Source organism: Hyperolius riggenbachi, chromosome 4 (genome assembly GCF_040937935.1).
Source record: "Hyperolius riggenbachi isolate aHypRig1 chromosome 4, aHypRig1.pri, whole genome shotgun sequence".
Taxonomy (NCBI): Eukaryota; Metazoa; Chordata; class Amphibia; order Anura; family Hyperoliidae; genus Hyperolius; species Hyperolius riggenbachi.
Window position 1 is genome coordinate 387,124,906 of NC_090649.1, and position 23,674 is coordinate 387,148,579.

The 23,674-nt window shown below is 41.4% G+C and overlaps 1 protein-coding gene across 2 annotated transcripts in view; it reads left to right on the forward strand.

The window, feature by feature from the left end:
* The window catches only part of HEATR5B (HEAT repeat containing 5B), a 106,917-nt gene that overhangs the window by 45,805 nt on the left and 37,438 nt on the right, over window positions 1–23,674 (forward strand). For both annotated transcript variants that reach the window (XM_068232131.1, XM_068232132.1), the window contains exons 9-25: window positions 173–328; window positions 420–670; window positions 1,364–1,475; window positions 2,910–3,062; window positions 5,560–5,659; window positions 6,341–6,450; window positions 7,137–7,300; window positions 7,409–7,584; window positions 9,543–9,648; window positions 11,140–11,330; window positions 11,430–11,589; window positions 11,711–11,900; window positions 14,594–14,763; window positions 14,978–15,122; window positions 18,045–18,224; window positions 19,177–19,428; window positions 22,202–22,383. In XM_068232131.1, coding sequence (XP_068088232.1) covers window positions 173–328; window positions 420–670; window positions 1,364–1,475; window positions 2,910–3,062; window positions 5,560–5,659; window positions 6,341–6,450; window positions 7,137–7,300; window positions 7,409–7,584; window positions 9,543–9,648; window positions 11,140–11,330; window positions 11,430–11,589; window positions 11,711–11,900; window positions 14,594–14,763; window positions 14,978–15,122; window positions 18,045–18,224; window positions 19,177–19,428; window positions 22,202–22,383 — 2,798 coding nt within the window. The remainder of the gene's footprint in view (window positions 1–172; window positions 329–419; window positions 671–1,363; window positions 1,476–2,909; window positions 3,063–5,559; window positions 5,660–6,340; window positions 6,451–7,136; window positions 7,301–7,408; window positions 7,585–9,542; window positions 9,649–11,139; window positions 11,331–11,429; window positions 11,590–11,710; window positions 11,901–14,593; window positions 14,764–14,977; window positions 15,123–18,044; window positions 18,225–19,176; window positions 19,429–22,201; window positions 22,384–23,674) is intronic.

Here is a 23,674-nt window from a genome sequence, read left to right on the forward strand (position 1 = left end):
AACAAAGGCAGTGAGAAGTTGGGAGACCCATTTTTAGCTGTAAGCTATGCCACGATGTACTTGCACATTAACTATACTGCTTCCTTCCTGGTCTTTTTAAGGAATAAAACTATTCATTTTATCATGCGTGAATAAGTTATTAATGTCATAACTTGTTATTTTTGTTCTGCAGAAGCTGTGGTGAATGATGCCAATAATGAAAATAAAGTAGGAACAGCTGATGTATCTGCCAGTCAGCATGTGATGGTGTGCGCTCTGCAAGAGCTGGGCAGCTTGGTGCAAAGTCTGAATTCCACTGCATCCCCTCTCATACAGGAACCTTCAATAGGTCAGCACACGAATCCCATGCCAGCCTCTCTGCATACACTTTAATTTCTCCACATGTATTTTCATGGCTCCCTTTTTGTTTTGACATTTAGGTCTGCTGGATACTGTGACCTCTGTTCTTCTCCACCCCAGTATGGCAGCCAGGCTTGCTGCTGCATGGTGTTTGCGTTGTGTTGCAGTGGCTCTTCCCTTCCAGTTGACCCCACTTCTTGACAGGTGTGCAGAGCGGCTCAACAACCTGAAGAATTCTCCTGAAGCGGTCAGTGGATACAGCTTTGCAATGGCTGCCCTTCTTGGAGGCGTGCATCAATGTCCCTTGGGCATTCCTCACTCCAAAGGAAAGGTAAGAACGAGGTTTCTACAAATGGTCATACTAACTTATTCAGAGGAATCTTCTTACTATATTTGGAGTTGTTGCTATGTGCGATTATAATTGCCATTCATAAAAATGGCATTATAAATGAGTCTTTCGCATCTCTCTGTTCTTTTTAGCAGCATTAGTAGAAGAAAAAAGCTCTTTATGCTTGTAGCTCACATACTCTAAAATGTTGCTGAGACCCTTACCATCATCACACTCCTTGCTTTGGTCATGTGCCAACTATACTATTTACAGTGACAAAAGACCTGCGTGCCATTGCTGGCAGCAAACATATATATAGGACATGGGCTTGTCCATGGTGTTTAATGAAAGCCAAATAAGCAAGCTCACACAACCAGTTACCTGTGGCATCTACTATGGGTAGTTGACTTTAAAGTTAACTCAAGTTGTCTTCCACAAGCAAGTTGTGTACAAAAATATTTTAACACCTAAAGTGAAGGCAAGTCCCACCAGTAGTAGTAGTGGTTGTATAATTTCAGACTGCTGCCACCTACCCAATAGCTAACTGAGATGGGGCATTTGACTGGGTTTAGCTAAGCTCATGGTGTCTATAGATAACTTGTTTCCACCCATCATAAAAATGCAATAATTAGTATTTTTATTTTTTTAAAGACTGTATTAGATTTTTTGTTAACTCTTTACTACTTACCATTACAGATGGTTGTCAGCATAGCTGAGGACTTGCTGCGCACAGCATCACAAAACAGTAGGCTGTCCCTGCAGCGCACACAGGCGGGCTGGCTGCTCCTTGGAGCTCTGATGACATTAGGTATGAATGCCAATGGCTCAGATGGAGTGCATGTTTCAGTATTGCTTTGGCTAATTGTATTTGCTTGTTTATTACATCTCATTTATAATAACCGGTATTAACCAGAGTCCTTGTATGCCCTATCCATCCAGTAATGCTGAGCAGCATGTGGAGAAGCTTCCAGTCATAGGGATTCCTGCCTCAGCACAGTTATGGTGATGGCTATCTAGGAATCCCCATTGTTAACATTCTGTATTTCCATAAAGGATGACTTGAGCCATGAGTTGAGGAGGTTAAAGCCCATGCTGACAAATAAAAGTGTTTGACCCAGTGTGGAAAGAGCATACGAAAATGTGAGGGTAGCCACAGTTTCCCAGCAGCAAGGAAAAATTTAAATTGGAAAATAACATTTCTTTGAACAGACGTGAACTACAGCAATGGATGAATGACAACTGGCTGAAACTAAATGCAGACAAAACTGAAGTCCTTCTGATTGGAGGGCAGAGCATGATAACAAAACAACTTAACTTGCAGTCTTCACCACTGGGAATAGGAGGCACGGATCTACGCAGCTCTGATCATGTGCGTAGCCTGGGAGTTCTAATTGATGGGGATTTAAACTTCAGAACTCAAATCTCTGCTGTGGTGAAATCATCCTATTTTCACCTGAAGAACATTGCAAAAATCAAGCACCTCATACCCCCAGAAGATCTGCCAACCTTAGTCCACGCCTTCATCACATCCCGACTGGACTACTGCAATGCTCTCTACACTGGCCTTCCAAAAAAGGCCTTGTACCGCCTACAGCTGATACAGAATACTGCTGCCAGACTGCTAACCAACCAACCCCGTCACTGCCACATAACGCCAGTCCTGCATTCCCTTCACTGGCTACCTATAGAATGGAGGGTCCTATTCAAGATCGGCCTACTGACATTTAAATCCCTGAATAATCTAGGCCCTGGATACATGAAAGATATATTACAGCTGCGTAGCAATCCCCGCATTCTCAGATCCACAGGTTCTAATAATCTAGTCATACCCAGAGTCCACTTAGAAACTTTTGGTCCCAGAGCCTTCTGTCATGCTGCCCCTACGTTTTGGAACTCCTTACCTCAACAGATCAGGACAGCCCCATCCCTGGACGTGTTTAAATCCAGACTGAAAACCCACCTGTTCAGTCTGGCATTTGCAGAAATATAACTTTTGTTGTGTGAATACTTCATCCTACTAATTACTGAATCTGAGAGAGCCTAAGCGCTTTGAGTCCTATGGGAGAAAAGCACTATAGAAATGTTATTGTATTGTATTATAAATAAATACTGATTCAGGTGAATAGCTAGCAGAAAAATATTGGTACACTTGCTCTATGCTAGTTTTTAGATATGATATAACAAAACCTTGAATAAATATTTGTGGTTCCTTGAAATGACCTTCTTCACTGGTACCACACAGGACCCTCAGTTGTGCGCTATCATCTTCCCAAGATGCTTCTTCTATGGAGAAATGTGTTTCCTCGTTCCCTGAAAGAACTGGAAGCTGAGAAGGCCAAAGGAGACTCCTTTACCTGGCAAGTGACCCTGGAAGGACGTGCTGGAGCTCTTTGTGGTAAGCCTTTTCTGTACAGCGGCCATTCTTCCTTTATATTTATTTTTGTCCTTTTACATATTTGTATAACCCTCATTGGCCCTCAGAAATATTGAGCCCATCAGTGTGTTTTTGGTTTGTAAGTGGAAACCAAAAATCAAACCCAAAAAAATGCAAAGCTAGTGCAGAGTGGGGAGAACCATTGCATTGTCCTCTCTGCATTTGTGTCTGACAGTGGAAAAAGGACCTCACTTTAACCATTATTATCAATGCCTGAACAACCTCACTGCATGATCATAGAAGCTTCAGGATCCATTGACCAATGTCTACATTCAGAGATTTTCATAGACAGAGGTGATTACAATTCCAGGATTCAGTGGCATAACTACAATTTATGGGACCCTCCAGCAAAACTTTGATAGGGACCCCCAATGTTTACACCACTTTCCCTGCCTCCCCTTGGTGTCCTTCAGGGCCTTGGGGACCACCTTACAAGGGTCATAAAACAAGTGTGACTATCACTTTCTTCACACCCATAACAAGCGTAGTTACAAAAACACCTGATCTGAAGTATAGTCCTCTGTATTGGAGGAAGGGAAGGTTAGTAGTTGAGGGCCCCCCACAGCTCTGGGGGCCCCCATACAGTCGCAGGTGCTGCTCCCCTCTAGTTACGCTCCTGCTAGGACTCTACAACCAAAGCTTCTTCACCGTGTTGTACTGTGACGGAACAAATTCTACTATATCGAACTGCATACAGACCTGCTGCAGCCACGTTCTTTAGGTATTTCTTCTTTACTTTCAGTGGTACCTCTGATTAAACAGACAGACAGTTAGGACTGTGGAAAATCGCTCTGAGCTGGCCTCTTAAGTTATATTTTTGGCCTAGAAGTTGTGGGGACTTTCTTCATCTTCTTACAATATCTCTGTCTCCCTCTGTGTTTGGCTGCACATTGTACGTTTACTAGCCAGTGCCTATATGCAGCACAGAGCACTTTGCCAGCACCTGCATCTACAGCCATAAATGACCACTGTTGCTTGAAATTGGGGAGTTTGGCATCACTTGGCAAGTCAAACTGTAAAGTCATAACTGATGCCCACATCCACACCCATGCTCTGCCCAGATCCCGCTTAAACTTCTTTGTGACAAAGAAGTGGAATGAAGGGTGTAACAATTAGGTGCATGGAGAGGAATACAGAGGCCAACTGCCAACATCCTGCTCCTCCTTTGTAATTTGAAAATAGTAGGTGAATGTGGGTGCATGGTCATCTGACTGCAAATTCAAATGCAAACATTGGTGAATACTAGTGTTTACAGTTAGACCACTCTAAAGAGGGCCCATACACTGGTCGATTTCAGCCATCCATCGAGCGATCGATTCTATAAAATTGATCGATCAGAAATCGATTCTATCAAATTGCCCATTCGATTGATTTGCGGCCGATTTAGATCAATTTGATCTATCTAACAGGATGGAAGATCTAGGTCGATCTGCTGCTGGCAGTAGATCGATGGCCCATAGAGTTGCATTGAATCTAATGGTCCAATAATGCATTTTGATCGATATCCAATGGATTTCATTCTGAAATCTATTGGAAATCTGTTCCTAGTGTGTGGCACACATCAGATAGATTCCTGTCAGATCAGACTTGACAGGCATCTGCCAGAAATCAATCTGATGGTCGAACCTGCTACAAATCTATAAGTGTATGGCCAGCTTAACTATACTTGTGGCATGATGCTGTTTACTGTCTTCTATTGTTGATTTCTGGAAATTGGTTTAAAAGTGACTGAAAAAAAGTGAAAACTACTTTTGACATTTGGCACCTTACTGTATGTGCTGTCCTTTAACCCTTCAGCAACTTCAGTAGAGTAATCTTGTTTGAGATATGTGTACTGCTTTTGTCCTCAGTCGGGAGAACTTCTTGTGCTGTATATTCTTGGAATGCTTTGATCTCTCTCTACTAGCAGAAAATATAGAAACTGAAAGCAGAAGTCCTCTGTTATTGTCTCACACTGCCCCCTAGTGACAATTGACCATAAATACACATTACAGCAGGGAAATGTAACAAAGAAATAAAAGAAAAATGATAAAATGACCTGGAGCACTTGCAATCCTCTACATAAATTGTCTTTTAAATGGCTAAGATCTCTTTAAGCATTCTTGTTAGCGAGTTCTTTGCTCTGGAACTAATCTGCAGTATTTAAATTCCATTACGGCTCTATCAGACGGATATTTATTTTATTGACAATTTCTTTGATGAGAACACAAGTGGAGTAGAGTCACATCAATAAATGTGATTAGACTTAGTGCTGTTGTGAAAGTAACCGCTGCAATTTGTGTCATATTTGCTTTATCTAGGGATTTTGTCAGTGCTTAACCAGCAACCCTTTGTGATTTTTCATCATAAATACATGTTAGAATTCTGTTTCTGACAAACAAACAAAAAAACAATTTTACAACATTTCAAGTAGCCTGTAAAGATAATGTTAATAATTGTTGTTTTCCCCTTTTTCAAGCTATGCGAAGCTTTGTGGCTCATTGTCCTGAGCTGCTCACAGAGGATGTGATCAGGAAACTGATGACTCCCATTGAATGTGCAATGACTATGATGTCCCAGTAAGTGCATTTTTCATGTATAACACATTATGGTTTATTCTTGTAATGTTAAAGAGTATCTGAACTCAGAATGGGTTTCTTAGTTTTACACAAAGTAATGGTGGCAAAGATTATTTTCCTAGATTGCCTCCTTGCCAGGTGAAAACTGTTCCTCCTTAGTATTACTGTTTTAAATTTGAATTATGCACACAGCTAAGTGTGCTGAAAATAACATTTATACTGTAAGGCTCTGATAACGCAATGTTTGCCACTGATTTTACTTCTTTTTCAGCATATGTTATGTACTGCAGAAATGCGTCTGCAACAGCCTGTACAGTGTTATCAGCACTCGAATAGAGAATAATTATGAGTATACTCTGGTCAGTGTTCTCCCCAGAAGTTTTTATTTTAGCCGGGTGGCATGAAAAAGTAGCCGGGTCTGTCGCAACTCTGCTTCAAGCTTAGCTTAGCTAAAGCTTAGGATGAGGTGAGCTGATGACAGCTGGGTGCTCCCAAAAATTAACAGGGTGGAGCACCCGGCTAAAAGAGCCTGGGGAGAGCACCGCTGGTGCATAAGTATGAGTTCTATGCTTTAGAAACGGGAAATAAATATGCCATCCTCCTTATGCCTCTCAGTTTACATGTGCTTTAAAACTCTTAAAGGAAGGTCTGATTATACTTTTCTCCTTTGTCCTCTTCAAGCATCCTCTCTGTGATTAAAGCTCATGGGGCACACTTGAAGGCCAGTGCAGCAATGGTCCGTCTCAGGCTCTATGATATACTGGCCCTGTTGCCTCCCAAGACCTATGAAGGTAAATTATTTACAACTAACCTGCTTTAAACTGTTGCATTGTTACAGTAATGTTTAGAGAATGTCTGGTTGAACTCGATGGACGTATGTCTTTTTTCAACCAAAATAACTATGTAACTACTTTTGAATGGCCTGGGTACAAGGGTGTTTATCGTTCATGTACACAGGAGAGAACCTATACTGTTAAGTAACAAATTCTCTCCTGTTTTTATGCATAGTAAGTCAATATATAGATTTAGTAAGTCAATATATAGATTTAGTAAATTGATATACTTCATCCAAATTTGCGAGGGGGGGGGGGGGAGGTATAGTGTCAGCTGCATTTAAAGTTACAGAATAACCAGCAAGTTCATGGTGAACCAGAACTCATTGGAGTATGTAAGGGGCTACAATGGTCCAAAAAGCCCCCTTACTAAAATGTTATGGAAAACAAAAGTTTGCTTTCTTAAAACAAAGTATTTGCGATAATTCAGGTTGGAGTGAGCTCCGAGATGTCTCCCAGTGCATCACGGCTGAAAATATGCAAATGAACCATTGTTTTCATGAAAATCCCTTTTGTAGGTGTAGTTTTTGCAGTGATCATTGTACAGACAGATGTATCCCATTTTTGTGAAGAAAACAATGAAGATAAAACCTTGAGAATCTTTAATTGATGCTCTTTACATAAGTGGGTTTCTTCTTGTAAAGGAAACTTCAATGTGCTTTTACGTGAGTTGGTGGCAGAGTTCACGTTAACAGACAACTCCTCCAACACGACTACATCTCTGCTTCGCTCTCTGTGCCACTATGACGACAGTGTTCTGCTGGGCTCCTGGCTACAAGAGACAGACCACAAATCCATTGAGGATCAGGTAAGTACATTAGAAGTAGTGGTTTTATGCCATTTTGTGATCTAATGTTAACAGGCATAGTCGTTCATTTATAAAGTTTGTTTAATTTAAGCTTTCTGTGTTGTTCAGCTTCAGCCTAACAGCGCCTCTGGTAGTGGAGCTCTGGAACACGACCCATCCTCCATTTATCTACGTATTCCAGCTGGTGAGGCTGTGCCGGGTCCGCTACCTCTGGGGGTTTCAGTCATTGATGCCTCGGTGGCTCTCTTTGGAGTGGTGTTTCCTCATGTGTCATTCAAGCACAGGTAAACTTTATAAAACCTGTTTTGGAGTCAGTTTTTCTGCATCCATTCTGCATCCAATCTGCGTGTAGTGGAAACAGGCCCTAAAGGAAACTTACCTGGGGCTTCTTGCAGCCCCCTGGAGTCAACCTGTGCCCACAACGTCCATCCGCAAGCAGTGGCAACCCCCGCAAAGCTGACCGGTTATGTGCCTCCCCACTGTGCTCCCTCGGCCGGGAGCATTCTGTTAATGTGCGATATGTAAAAAACGGTACTGCACATAGGCAGAGCATTCCCTGCAGCAGGAGTGAGATCAGGGTGTGCAATAGCCACCATGCATGCAACTGGCAGTGACTGTCAATCTTTGCGGGAGTCGCCACTGCTTGATGGAGGGACTACGAAGGGACGGCGCAGACACAGGATGACTCCAGGGGGCAGCAAGAAGCCCCAGGTACTGATTTTTTTTATTTTTTTATTTTTTTATTTTATTTTTTTTTTAACTTTAGACTTCCTTTAAACACACACTGTAAGAAGACAGCCTCACAAGACATCAGATGGGACTTATTTACAAAGCTTTAAGGATAGCTGAGGTTAACACAGTAACTGAAGATTGCTTAAATTGGGTATGATACGCATACCTGAGTTGCTGCTAACAAAAGAGATGGTGAAGAAGGTACCACAGACTTAATGAAGAGGTCTGGTAGTCCAGCCAAAGTCTCATCTTTAATAATTTGGCTCCAAAATACAATGCCCTTTTGTGTCCTGAAGAAGGAGTCAGGAATGGTCATAAATTCAGGCAGTTGGGGTTGTGCCACAGTGCTGTGTGGTATTCCACACCTGAGATCCATATCCATACTTTTTTGCTCTTGACTGAGATTGGTATTGGGGAGGTTTTTTTTTAGGAATGTAGAAATAGTATTTGTCTTTAATCCTCGTAATGTTTAAAGCTGAACTGAAGGAATTTAAAACGAAATATCTGGTTGAAAATGAATTGGCTTATTACATACTACTTTACCTCCCCCTGCCTGTCATTGTTTTATACCATATATATCATGATTGGCTATTATTACCTTGACTAGGAATCCAGAATAGGGATGTAGCTGTGACCAACCAAGGCTGATTCCACCCCATCTTCCCCCGCCCCATTGCACTGCACACTACTGCCCTATAGCTGGATGTGGTGGCAGGCAATTTATGTCATATATCTTCACTCATTCTACCCTTTACGGCTCAGTCATGTGGAGGGGGGAGGAGGGGGGGATATCTGCCACCATCATTTTTTCTAACTTTTCCCATTGAACTAATTTCTATGCTGAGACCTAGCTTGCCAGAAACCAAATATGGAAGTCCCCGCAGCTGGGGAATAGCAGTTTATTGGCAGAAGAATTCAGAGGGGATGTAGCTTAGTGGAGGACTTATCTATTTAGACTATCCAAAGACTCGCATTTCTGAGTGGGACAATTGCGTTAAACTGGATTATGGCATGGGATGTAGATTTAAAAATGCTAATTATTTTTTTTTTATAAAGGCAATTAGTGTTTTTATGTTTGTTTTTCAAATCTTCACTTGGATTTTTTTTTCATCTTTTATATGAGCTACACACTTCTACATATGTGTTACTGAGAATGTCATACTAAAGTTTATGTATTAATTCTGATACTATTGCCTTTATAGTGTGGTGTTTGTGCTGCTAACTACAATTATCTGCAGTACTCTTTGTATGTCTTGTGAGCATTTATTTTGGCGAACATCGCGCACCTGTGTTCTGGCACTTAGGTTAAAATATATTCCTAATCCATTTTATGCACGCTGGCTTTTGGATTAAAATGAGGTTTTGCAGCAGCAGGTTTTATTTTACAAGCTGTATAAAAGCAGCTGACATGGGTATTAACCATGTCCTTGTGAGTATTAAAATAAAGATTGGCTGTTCTGCAGCATGACTCTCATTGTAGCTAAACATTTGGCTGTGTTTTGTCTTCCAGATTACAGATGCTGGATCATTTTGCGGAGTGTGTGAAGCAGGCTAAGGGAGTCCGTCAGCAGTCTGTGCAGCTCAATATCTTCACAGCTGTGCTCAGTGCACTCAAGGTACAGATACCAAAGCATTAAATGTCATGTACTAACAGTCTCTCTACCTATTCCCACACCTGCTTCATGTATATACTTTTCCCAACAGTAGTATGAGATTATCATTGTATTTTTTTTTCTCTATTTAAGATTTTATTTACCTACCTTTGCTGTGCAGCTTGAAAGGTTTTTTTATATACTGAGGTTCAAACCCTTATATTTAAAGGGAACCTGAAGGGAGAAGTATATGGAGGCTGCCATATTGATTTCCTTTTAAAGAATACCAGTTACCTGGCAGCCCTACTGGTCTATTTGGCTACAGTAGCATCTGAATCATACCAGATACAAGCATGCAGCTAATCTTGTCAGATACACATGCTTGTTCAGGGTCTATGTGGGGGTGGGGTGGGGTGGAATTGGTTGCACTACTTTCATTATCTCATTGTTTGCAGCAGCAGCGTACATGGTGCTCAGGCTAGTTTACATATACTAGGTGCTCAGGCTAGTCTACATACACTATTGTACATACAGTGGTGGAGTGACTCTCTCCGCTTTCCCCTGGTATTGTTTAAGGGATCCCCCCCTCCTAAACATTGGTGGAATGTTTATACCCTGTATGCTTAGTGCTCATGAATTTTGAGTAAAATTCATATTATGAGATGTGCTATATCTTTCTTTCATACCAGTCGCATGTGATGTAATTTGTTGTTGTTGCCATTTTTATATGAAGAAACAGTTTTTAAAAGTCATTTGTATTGAAACCTTGAAATTTTGTGGAAAAAAACAAACAAAAAAAAAACACTGACCCATCGGGCTCATAACTTGTTGGAAATCAACATTTCTAAACATAGTTACAGTAAACTATTTTTTTAATAAACACTTAGTACATGGTGCACATTTACAAAGATTCGGAAGAATTCGCAACAAGGTTCCGACTTTAAATATTCTGAACACTTCATCACTAATCCTCTAGAGCAGTGTTTCTCAACATTTTACTGGTATGTACCCCTTTTAAAACCCTGTACTCACCAAGTACCCTCTAGCATAGTAAACATTATCACAAGTACCCCTTGACAAATATATATTTAATCATAGTACATGATAATTGGTTCTAAACCATTTCCAAGCATTTACTATTGCTTTTAATTAGCTAAAATACTAATTTGGTGTTGTTTAAATAAGATTTATCATTTTCTAAAACTCTAAATGTGTTAATCTTTGTTAAGTATATTAAGCCTGAGTACCTCCTGGAGCCATCAGAAGTACCCCCTGGGGTACGCATACCACACGTTGAGAACCTAGGCTCTAGAGTACTATAGCCTGAATTTATAGCGACACAACAAATACAAGCAACGTTCTCTGGTGGTCATGCAAACAAATAGTTCATGCTGTACCTGTTTTTATAGAGCTGCAGTCTACTGTGTTGTACAGCTTTTCCATGTCCGCTCCAGTAAATGATTAATGAACTGGAATGAAGATTGTGTTCCATAAATTTTATTTCCTTTTGTCCAGGGACTTGCAGAAAACAAAAGCTCTCTAGGGCCTGAAGAAGTAAGGAAATCAGCTTTGACGTTGGTTATGGGTGCCCTGGACAATCCTAACCCTATCCTCAGGTGTGCTGCTGGAGAGGCTTTGGGCAGGATGGCTCAGGTGGTTGGAGAGGCTTCATTCATTGCTAGGATGGCACAGCATAGTTTTGACAAGTGAGTGAAAAATTAAACTTCTATTTTTATTTTTCTTGAGCTGCATAGTTGGCCACGTTCCTTGTCCCTCTCTTATTTATTTGTTCATGTTAAAATCAGGTTGAAGTCAGCTCGAGATGTGGTGTCTAGAACTGGCCACTCTCTAGCACTCGGCTGTCTGCACCGGTATGTAGGAGGAATTGGTTCTGGGCAGCATCTCAAGACTAGTGTTAGTATTCTCTTGGCTTTGGCTCAAGATGGAACTTCGCCTGAAGTTCAGGTGAGGGAATCTACCTTCAGTGTTATCTTCAAATGTATTTTTGCCAAGGACAAGGAAAAGTAAGTTCTGTATTCTCAAGCACAAGCGAGTGTATACTAAATGCAGCTGTATTTATTTCTAGACCTGGTCACTTCATTCGCTTGCTTTGATAGTTGATTCGAGTGGACCAATGTATCGCGGCTATGTTGAACCAACGCTGTCTTTAGTCCTAACACTTCTGCTGACTGTCCCACCTTCACATACAGAGGTACATCAGTGTCTGGGCCGCTGCCTGGGGGCAATTATCACCACAGTGGGACCAGAATTACAAGGTGGGCATTTGGCTCTAATCTAGATCTTTACAAATGGAGAAAGAATGACAAATATACTTATTTATATTTCCTCCTGAGTTGTTTTTTTATTCTTTTTTTGAGAAAATATATACCGTACTGCTTGCTAAGTCGAAAATTGACTGTGCTTTATGGATTCATTTTTGTAAGGAGTGGTTCATTTATTTAAACAGCATCTCTGTGGTTTTTCTAAGGTCATTCATTAGTGGTTCTACATATTTCATTTCGAGTCTGACTTGCTTTTCTGTTAGTGGTTGGGTGATATGAGAGTGATTGCTCCAGATGTTGTATATGGAAAGCCCTCTTCCTTACAACTGTAAAAGATCTCAACAGGTCATTGCAGATTGCAGTAAACAAAAAGAAGAAGCCGAGGTACAAAGGGATTTTTACTTTCTGCTTGGTGCAGCTTTATAAGCCAATGAGACAGAGTAGAATTATCTTTACACCAAGCTTGTATACTGTTGCCATGGTTTCAAGCAAGTTTTCATTTCCCCACCTAAAAAATGGAATACAACACATTCAGTTACAAAGTGGAAATCGTAATCGATCATACTGTTTTTAATGAAACTACTTTTAAAAGGGTTTACAAATTAAAATAAATCACTTAAAGTGACTCTGTAACAAAAATTACAACGTTTTTTCTACCATCCTACAAGTTCCTAAACCTATTCTAATCTGTTCTGGCTCACTGCAGCACTTTGTACTATCACGGTCTCTGTAATAAATCAATGTATCTTTCCCCTGTCAGACTTGTCGGCCTGTGTCTGGAAGGCTGCCAACTCTTCCGTGCTAGTCTGTTCCTCTATGCACACTCCAGTGTGCGTTTTATTTACATAAGCCAGCAGCTTCTCTGCTATCTTATCAGTGATAGAAGAGTGCTGGATAAAAATCCTCCTCTGTTAGGCTGTGAAAGTAGCTGGCTGACACATACTGAGGAATTACAAACCCAGACACAGGCAGAGCTGTCTGCAGGAAGCCTGTAATGTTCAGTGCATGAGAGAAGAAGGGGACAGAAGGTAAACACACAAATGATCTTTTGAGATTCAAAAGGAAAGCTGTATACAGCCTGCTTGTGTATGGATGTATTTTCTATGTGTGGACATATTGTACATCAATCTACTTCCTGTTTTGGTGGCCATTTTGTTTGTTTATAAACAAACTTTTTAAAACTGTTTTTGACTACTTTTAATGCGGCGGGGAGCGGCGAAATTGTGACAGAGGGTAATAGGAGATGTCCCCTAACACACTGGTATGTTTACTTTTGTGCGATTTTAACAATACAGATTCTCTTTAAGGCAAACTGGACATTTATAAACATCCAAATCTGTGCACTTATTAGTGCAAATGTGATGTTTAATGTCAATTCTCCCAAAGTTTTAACCTCTCAATGGAGGGGGTATTAAGTGGTTAATATATGTGGGCCTTATCTGCCAGTGTAATGGAGAAATGTCTACCTAGGAAATAAACACCACATGACTAGTTTTAGTGCTAAGAAAAATATAAATATGCTTAAAAAAAGCAATTCCTTAATTCCAGTCAGCAATCATTACATTTTGGCATATTATGTTTCTCCTACTCAGCACTTTTTGTCCTCCTCTAGAGGAGGGATTCAGATAATGTAGCAACCTGTGGACCTCAGGCCTGAATAGGTTGTGTTCTATGCCAGCCCCTTATGTGGATCTGTGAAGCCAGGGATGGTTGTTATGACTTTATGTAGCAATAAGATTTGTCTTTACACATATTGTTGGGGTGTCTTTACACCCTGGAGAAAGACACATGAAACACAAAAAGGATGGGAGCCCAATAGCGTAATACGTTTTTAGTATAAGGTCTATAAGTGGTATAATGAAACTACTCACAAAGGCAGGTTGCAGAGGGGCAACCGACCGCAAGAAGCAGGTGGAGACCATAAACCCGACTCTACCGGTGGCGGTCCCTCTCTTAGGAAAATCGACAGTTGTCACTTGTGGTGTAAACCACATGCAGTCTGTCTAAACCCCTCCAACAGGATATGTCGGGGGGGGGGGGGGGTGGGGGTATATAAGCACAATATGGGTGGTGTGTATACAATTCTTTAAAAACAAATGAAAGAAAGGGAGGTAGCTTACCTCAAATAACAAAATTTTTGTAACAACAAAAGATTTTTATTAAACAGGCAACGCGTTTCACGGGTCTAGGCCCGCTTTCTCAGACCAATAACAGTGCCTAATGGAAAAAACCTGAATAGCATAGGGAGCCTCTACTAAGAGGCTCCCTATGCTAATGAGGTTTTTCTTTCATTTCTGTTTTTAAAGAATTGTATACACACCGGGGCGCCTCTTTCACCCATATTGTCTTTACACAGCACACTGAGTCACTCAAAGAAGCTCACAACTAATGTCCTTACTTAATCAGTCCGATTGGGTTCTGGGTTAACTGCATATTATTTATCTTTCTGCATAAAATCCACTGCATTTGTCATGCAAGGTATGTGAGATGCTTGAATAATAATAATATAATATTGAATTCAATCTGTAAACGCCACACTATTAGCTTTCTATTAATTTTGAAAAAAAAAAATGTATATACAATTTGTTGTATAATTCATTACAACAGTATTAACTGTTTAAATAATCTGATATATGGTATCCTAGGTTGGCTAAAGGGGAATCTGCCTGTGTTCATTCCCATTGCAGGTAATGGAGCTACAATTTCCACTATCCGTTCATCTTGCCTTGTGGGCTGCGCCATCATGCAGGACCATTCAGACTCTCTCGTCCAGGCTGCTGCCATCTCCTGCCTTCAGCAGCTTCATATGTTTGCCCCTCGTCATGTCAACCTGTCCAGCTTAGTGCCTTGTCTCTGTGTAAGTATTTCTCTTATTATAAGTAGTAGGGCTCAAATGACTTGTGAGATCTTATGAGTGCAGCCATACTTATTTATCGTGTAGAAGCATTTGATGTTTTATTTGGATGTTAATAGAACAATCTGACTGTTATTTGCACTCTGCCCAATGATACCTAACAGCATGTACATTTTATATTTTTTTATAAACCAGGTGCCATGTTTGTGTGTTATAGGTTCACCTGGGTAGTTCCCATTTGTTGCTGAGGCGGGCAGCTGTAGCTTGTCTCAGGCAGCTGGCACAGAGGGAAGCAGCAGAGGTTTGTGAATATGCCATGAACCTTGCGAAGAATGCTGGAGATCGAGAAAGCAGTGGCATCAGTAAGTTGGAAGACTTAAATATTTGCCCAGTAATTTCTCATTGTCCTAAAGCAAAGATCAACTTGGGTCTAATGAATTGCCAGAGCATGTATAACTGCTGCTCTGTTGATATTGAACACATTGACTTAAAGGGAGCCTAAAGTAAATGTAATGTGGCCAGGTTAACTTACCTGATGCTTCTTCTAGCCCCCTGTAGTCCTCCTGGTTGTTCTGCTCTTTTCCATTCAGCCGACGTGGCCCTCCAGAATCTGGCCAACTGGGCCAGTCGCAAGCTGCTGTGCATGCGCAGCCCGGGGCACGCGCCTCCTTGATCACGCGCCTGTGGCCGGGAGCATTCACCACACGTGCAGTAGTAATTTTTACGAACTGCAAACGTGCAGAATGCTTCCAGCCACTGGAGCGCAATCCAGAAGGTACACAGGCCGAAGCTGCACATGCAGCTTTCAAAGGGTACAGCTGCTGAAAGAAACAGAGCGGAATGACAATGAGGGGCCAGGAGGACTACAGGGGGCTGGAAGAAGCCCAGGGTAGGTTAAAGTGGACACATTGCATTCACTTTAGGTTCCCTTTCAATGTGACATTAGAAGAGGTTTAATCTTGTTAAAACATTTTATTTTATGTTTTTAAACTTTATAAGTAATGTAATTATTTATGTCCTTTTATAATTGATGCATATTAAAAGAACATAATATATAGTTCTTGTGGGGGTGAAAAATGTGTTTACTCCCCACCTTTCACGCTGACAGCTGCTCTCCTGCACCAGTCGGGCACTGGTTAGCGCTTAGTACTGGAGCTAGACAGGTGGCCTCCCATGGAGTCAGATCTCAGTGCAGCTGCACTTAGACTCAACATATCGCATTCCTCCGCCGCCCTGTAACACCACAGCTTGTCAGCACTTGATATGTGTGGTGTTACTACTGCTGCAATTCAGATACATTTAAATTGCACCTGACTTCATTGGTGGATGGCAGATTGGAGACTGAACTGCTCAGCAAACACACAGTTTAGCCTCCCATCTGAAAGAGTGAGTGTCTCTCTGGTCTCTGCAGCTCTGCCTCTTAAAGCTTCCATGTCCCCCGCTCAGATTTTTAGGTTGCCATCCGCAAGATAGCTGCTGCATCTCACCTCTTCCAGATTTTATACCTTTGGATGATAATGAGAACTGTCTTGATTGACAGGGCAAACTACACATTTATCAGTCAGAAGATGTGGGGTGAATAGCCCCAAAGAATCACTGTCACCCATCTGAGGGGAAAAAAGCAAAAATCTGAAAAAGATGAATTTAGCTCCAATTAAAATGAGTAGAAAGTACTAGAAGGCTGCTCCTTTGAGAGGCGTGTATTATTTTTATCCCCGCTGGAACAGTTATATGTTGTATGTGGAGATTCCAGAGGACATGATTTGCCTTTCAGAAATGAAACAGAAGACAGGGCACCAGGAGCCCTATATAGTGCTGTATGTCACAACCATACTCGCAAGGACAACAACGGCACCCACGTCGGTGCGCTTGTGGAGAAAACCGGTCTGTCTCCACTTAGAACACAGTTATCCTAGGATCCAGGTGGTCACTCTCCAGAAAATTTAAAAAAAAAAGCTTTCAAAGTACTATGGACTAGTTCCTATTAACACTCTTTGGGGGTAGGCAAATGCAGAGGTGGGAGGAGGTGCCCTAGATGTGATAAAACATCTTATGGACAAATAAAGAGTAGCTTACTTTAACCTCTTCTGGAAGGCAGTGATTGAAATCTATGCCCTTTTTGGGAGCTGTTATCCCTGCCAGGCCATAGATTTCAATCACTCTCGCTGCGTGGTTAGTTTAGAGGTGCCTGCACTCTATCCCCTATGCTATCGAGGCATTTTGTGTTAGGGGGCTGGCCATGACCCGTGAAACACGTTGTCAGATTGCTTTTTGAATAAAATCTTTTTTTCCAGGTGAACTGGTGTCTTGTCTTCTGGAGAGGTAAACAATTACCTCTCTTTTTATTATATAATTTATTTGTATTTGAAAATACTAAATTAGAACACACATTGGGCGCCTCCATTCTACCCACTACCAGTCAGACCTCCTTTTGGAGGTAATGGCTTTGCAGTTTTTCTGGAAAGTCTATCGTACTACAAGAGAGCGACCATCCAGTATCCAGCAGGACATGGAGTACCGAGCAGGGACGGTTAATTCCCTGCAGGCCTATACGGTGATTGCAGGAACTGCAACCTACCTTTGTGAGTATATATTTATATAAGTTTATCCTCCCTATACCTGACGATACTACATCATTGAGCTCCCGGTCTCTCCCTACTTCTTACCTAGGTATTCTTGGCCTTTACAAGAATCCACAAAGAAAAAAAACCCTAGAGCTGCGTGGTTCCGTCACACATAGTTTGCGCCTCTCTGTCATTGCTGCAGCCCGCTCGCTCTGCTGTCATAATGACAGCAAGGCTGAATGCGCTGATCAGCAGTCAATTTAATTGGCACCTGACCCTGTGATCACTGTGAGCCAATCACAGGGATAAGGGCTTGCTTTTCAGAAAAATAAAATTCTGTGCCTTGTTCGCGAACAGCAATATGGCTGAAGTAAATAAAGTTTATTGGGAACACTACAGATGATGCATAGCCTGCTTCCTCAGGTCAAAGTGAGTGTCTGGTGGCTGTAGTGTATAAGCAGTATTTGAAATGTTTTTAATGTATAATATTTAGTGTGACACGTGGCTGTATATTTGTAAATTATTGTCACACATTTCCAGTCTCTTAGGGCTAGTTATGTTGAAACATTGAAGGTTTACAACAGAGGATAGAGTTTTTTATTAAAAAAAAAAAAGCATGCATATCATTTGACTTTTAGGTGCCGTTTTGAAAGCAGACAGAAATGGGGGCACTTTGTTTTCACCCCCTGTACTTACCATTAGTAAATCCTTTACTTTCAGATATAAATATAACAGACACGGGTCTGGAAGGAGTTCTGTTTGGGATGCTGGACCGGGAAACGGATCGGAAACTGTGCTCAGACATTCATGACACTTTGGGTCACATGCTTTCTTCCTTGGCTGTGAACAAATTATCCCATTGGCTGCAGCTATGCAAAGATGTCTTGGCAGCCACTAGTGGTATGTATATAATATTATCTGGGTACAACGCTACACATATACAGTATAGTAAACAGATGGTAGAAAACTTTTTTTTCCTGAGGAAAAAAATGTTTGTGAATTCATATTTGTTTTAATCTATTTCTAAAGTAAATGGTAACGTAAATACTGTACCCTTTTTGTTATAAAAAATGTTTCCATATGTATATTGTTAAAAGAAACATCCTAGACTGGAAAACAAAAAGATAGATAATATAATCTCCATCCTCCTTCATTGCCCAGTTAGTAGGTAGGTGCAAAAAGTGATGCCATGGATGTGCTGCCCGACAGGAAACATGTGAATCACATGACAATAACAAGTTAACAAGCCGTATGGAACATAAAACAATCTGTATACTGTATGTTCTTAAAGGAATTTTACTGAAAAATAATGGGGGGGGGGGGGGGGGAATGTCATTACATTGCAAAGTGAGAATGTTTACATTTTGCCATGTAATTCGTTCATGTTGTTTTATCCACAATGAGCCTGCAGGTCATCATCTTTACTACTGGCAAAGAAGGAAAAAGCTGGACAGTAACTGCCACCATTATCTATAGCCACACCCACTTAGTGTAGGAGATGCGCGCGCGCACACACACACACACACATACACACACACACACACACACACACACACACACACACACACACACACACACACACACACACGTACGTGTGTGTAGGACAATGCAACAAGGTTCACATACAGTAAACTGTTATGACCATGGCATCACACTGTGGGAGGGGTTTCACCACACTATCAGACATACAAATTTCATGAAACTACATCTCCTTTATTTATAATCCTAATGCCTAGAAAATAAAGTTTAAGCTCTCCTTCTAGTGTGCTGAATAACCCAGTATTGCAGCCTAATAATAAACTGCTTTGTGTGTTGCCAATTAAAAAGTCATTTCTCATATTTGTTATTGTAGATGTGGGCACAGCTGGCCTTGTGGCTGGAACAAGAGACGAGGAGTCTGAGAAGAAGGATGAAATGGATGATGATACCATGTTTACTACACTTGGCGATGACGATAAATCAAAACCATTTGTTGCCCCCCGTTGGGCGACGCGGGTCTTTGCTGCAGACTGCCTGTGCAGAATAATCTTGCTGTGTGAAAATGCTGACAAGGCACACTTTGATTTAGCAGCTGCTCGTGCACTGAAACTGAAAAGTCCCAAAAGTAAGTATCTCGCTTTCTGTGTGTGTGCGCCAAATCCAACTCCAGCCAAAACTTTTCTTGTTGGTCTCATAGAAATGAGCTAGAAACTCTGTGAGGCTGTTAATGGCTCTAATGGCTCACTTCCTCTTCACAGGAAGAGGAAGTGAGGCACAGCAATAAGGTTTCACACACACACACACATCAGCCAGGCAGTTGGTATTGTTAAAAAGAAATATATATGGCAACCTCCATATCCTTCTCCCTTTTAAATTAGTAAAAAAGTGGATGGATAATAGGAATCGAAAAAGGACAGCAACCTCCTCAACTTTTGTCACTTCACAAAGTTGTGTTCCTGACCGAAATAAAAATTCCTTTAACTACAAAAAAATGTGTCCGGTCAGGGGCAGTGTACAAAAAGGGTTTATTGATCATAAAAACAGTGCGCTTTAGTCAACGTAGTTTGATTAACGAACTGTGTGCATAGCTAAAAAAAGCACCACTACCATACATATCGCACAAGCCCACTCCCCAAACTAGTGGGGTACCCCACCATATAGCTAAGAAGCAAGACAGCAGGGGCCAGGAAAGTTCTATAGCAAAGATAAAGTGACAGCATAGGTCCACATGCTTGATTAATGGCATAAAGCAAGAGTTTGTTAGCTGGCAAAAGCTAGGTTAGCACAGATCCAACATACTCGCTCCTATTGTACACATTGGCTACAGAATGTAGACGGGTCACAGTTGACTTTCATCTTCACCTGGCTATTTGCTTACTGCCACCAAGGCAGGCCAGCAGGGGGGTCCCCACTACTAGTGCTTTTTGGATTGCGGAGGCTCTGTGCATATTCCCAGCAATGGCAGTAGTTCATTCATCCAATCCCCCAAAGCAGGACGCGGAGCAGAGAATGGTCCCCAGTGCCTAGAAAGCACTTTCAGGTCAGCTCACAGATGTAAGTGGGCCTCTGATTCTCAGTGGCGCAGACCACTGGCAGTGAGCAATGGGTTATGGGCATGCAGCCTCACACACAGCAGAGGAGCCTGTGAATCGGTGAGTAAATGAGAAAACGCCAACTTGTTACGCCCGGTGTATCTGGGATTCATTAGGGTGGTGCTGATGGGGCAGTCCTTGCTTTTGAAGAGCAAACCTGGCTCTGCCCTCTCAGTGTCAGCAAATAGTTTTGTATGCACGAGATACGCAAATGCATTTAAAATTAAGCATTGGACGCATAACAGGAGATAAGTGAAAAGCAGCAGCAGCTGTACTAGTCGCTATATCAGTCAGACTGCAACAATCAAACATAAAAAAAAGTAACAAATATAATCCTCCCATGTTCTAGCCCTCAGCTGTATCCATTCAATCATTTAACCCTATCTCCATAAGCATCCAACTGTTCATTACCAATCTCAAATATGAATCCTCTCCATACCCCCACTCCACCCCAACTTCCGTGCCAACACAAGCACAAATAGGGAGGACCAAGCAAACCAGCATCATACAGTATATCTATTCGATCATTTTTGCAAGGTTATACACATTGTACAGGAACCATCTCAGTGAGAAAGCCATTTTAAGACCTTGCACATCGCCATTGCTTCTCGCTGTAAAAGCATTGTGTCTGTACGAATCATGTGAAATGATGGATCTATATTATCGATAACTAGCCCTCACAATCCAACCGTTGGAAGTGTTGTGCTCAGGGCTGTGGAATCAGAGTCGAGGAGTCGGGGCAATTTTGGGCACCCTGAGTCGGGAGTCTGAGTCGGCTGATTTTTGTACAAAATCCACATCCCTGTTAAGTATTAGACTGAGGAGTCGGAGTCGAGGAGTCTGAGTCGGAGCCATTTTGGGTACCCGGAGTTGGAGTCGTGATTTCATGAACTGAGGAGTTGGAGTCGGAAGATTTTTGTACCGACTCCACAGCCCTGGTTGTGCTATTGTTGAAAATGTTCAGCTATTGAGGACCTAGGTTCACCACTGATAATATCACAGAAATGCTCCAACAGGCGAGTCTTGAAAGCACATTCTGTTTTCCCCAAGTAATACAGCCCACATGGACAGATAAGCAAGTATACTATCCAGGTGGTATTACAGTTTTCAATTGAATTGATTTGATAACATTTTACTCCATCCTGTTACTGAAAAACATCTGTTCTCAATACATAGCCGCAGGCTTTGCAGGACTCTCAAGGAAGCATGCCCCAAGTATCCCATGGAGACTTGTTTATATTATTTTGTGATTTATACATACTAACTGTGGATTGTGCCACGCCCTCTGTCTGTTTATAGAGGAAAATGCATATAAGAAAAGTGGGCATTATTGTTAAAGAATAATTCCAAATGGTCTACATCAGAATTGATTTTGACCTTCTTTTTTTTCATTGTTCACTAAACTTTAATAATCCTGTGTTTGAAACCTTAGTTATGACTACTTTTCCCCGCGAAATCCCACAAGTCCTATCAGATGCCATGTGTTTCCTTTTGGCAATGTGTTTGATTTTTCCTTAGATAGCCATTACTAAATATGACCCATGTAAAATTCATTGTAAAGTTTTAGATATTGGCCATTTTGTTTTAATGTTTTCTCTGCTGCATTAGGCTTTGTCTAGCTGCCTTTCCATTATCCGTGTTAAAGTGAGCTTAAAATTCCCTTTTTATGCTTTTGATGCTTAACAGAAACTATTGTTTTATAACTACAATTATCAGTTTCTTTGAAGACCTCCAATTTCTTCTTGTGACACTATAATCTGTTTGGTATTTAAAAGCCTAATCCTCTCCTGCTGGCATATTTTACAGATGACCTCCTGGTTTTACATCTCTCTGACCTCATCCGAATGGCTTTTATGGCTGCCACTGATCACAGCAACCAGCTCCGCATGGCTGGTTTACAGGCTTTGGAAGACATCATTAAGAAGTTTGCCTCTGTTCCGGAGCCGGAATTTCCTGGACATGTCATTCTAGAACAGTATCAGGCCAATGTAAGAGCAACAGATGGACAAATCTGCATATGACAGTCACTTGTGACACTAGATAGGCAGTCATTGCATTAGCATAAGCATTGTTATTGTACTACAGTACTGCGCTAGTAGTTGCAGGGCTTCCATGATGACACCGGCTCCAGTCGTGAAATGTATATAGATTTTAGACAGGAATGTGTTAAACCCTCTGCCAGTTTATACAGTGCTGCCCATAATTATTCATACCCCTGGCAAAGTTTCACTTACGGTTACATTTATTCAACCAGCAAGTAATTTTTATTGACGTGTCTCCCAAACAATAATAAGGCGATATACAAGAGGCATTATTGTGGAAAAAAACATTTCTCAGCTTTTATTTACATTTGAGCAAAAAGTGTCCAGTCCAAAATTATTCATACCCTTCTCAATCACAGCTATCACTCTATTGCAGCAATGAAATGCTTCCTATAATTGCAGACCAGCTTTTTGCATGTCTCCACAGGTATTTTGCCCATTTATCTTTAGCAATGGGCTCCAAATCTTTCAGGCTGGAGGGTCTTCTTGCCATTACCCTGATCTTTAGCTCCCTCCACAGATTCTCAATTGGTTTCAAGTCAGGAGTCTGGCTGAACCATTCCAAATCGTTAATGTTGTCTATTAACCATTTCTTCACCACTTTTGCTTTGTGTTTTGGGTCATTGTCATGCTAAAATGTCCATTGGCGCACAAGGCCAAGTTTCTCTGAAGACTGCCTGATGTTGTTGTTGAGAATCCTCATGTATTGCTCTTTTTTTCGTCTTGCCGTTTACTGTGTCCAGGTTCCCTCGTCCATTGGCTGAAAAACATTGCCACCACAATGTTTGACAATGGGGATGGTGTTCTTTGGGTTTAAGGCTTTTTCTTGTTTCCGCCAAATGAAGGAAACATCATTGTGATCAAACAATTCAAATCTCGGCTCTGCCTGTTCAGTAAGCCTGCACCTATTTCAGTAAGGAGTTTCTTGGGCAAGTCTCCCTAACACTGCTACTGCATACTGAGTGCGCTCTAGTGGCTGCCTCGCAAGCGCTTTGAGTCCGACAGGAGAAAGGCGCTATACAAATACTGCTATTATTATTATTATTATTATTATTATTATTCAATTTTTGTTTCATCTGACCATAACACAGAAACCAGAAGTCGTCTTCTTTGTCTTGATGAGCGGTTGCAAAGGCCAAGCGAGCTTTTTTTTGTACCTTATCTGGAGAAATGGCGTCCTTCTTGTTCTGCATCCATGGAACCCAGCAGTATGCAGTGTCCGTTGGATTGTCTGCCT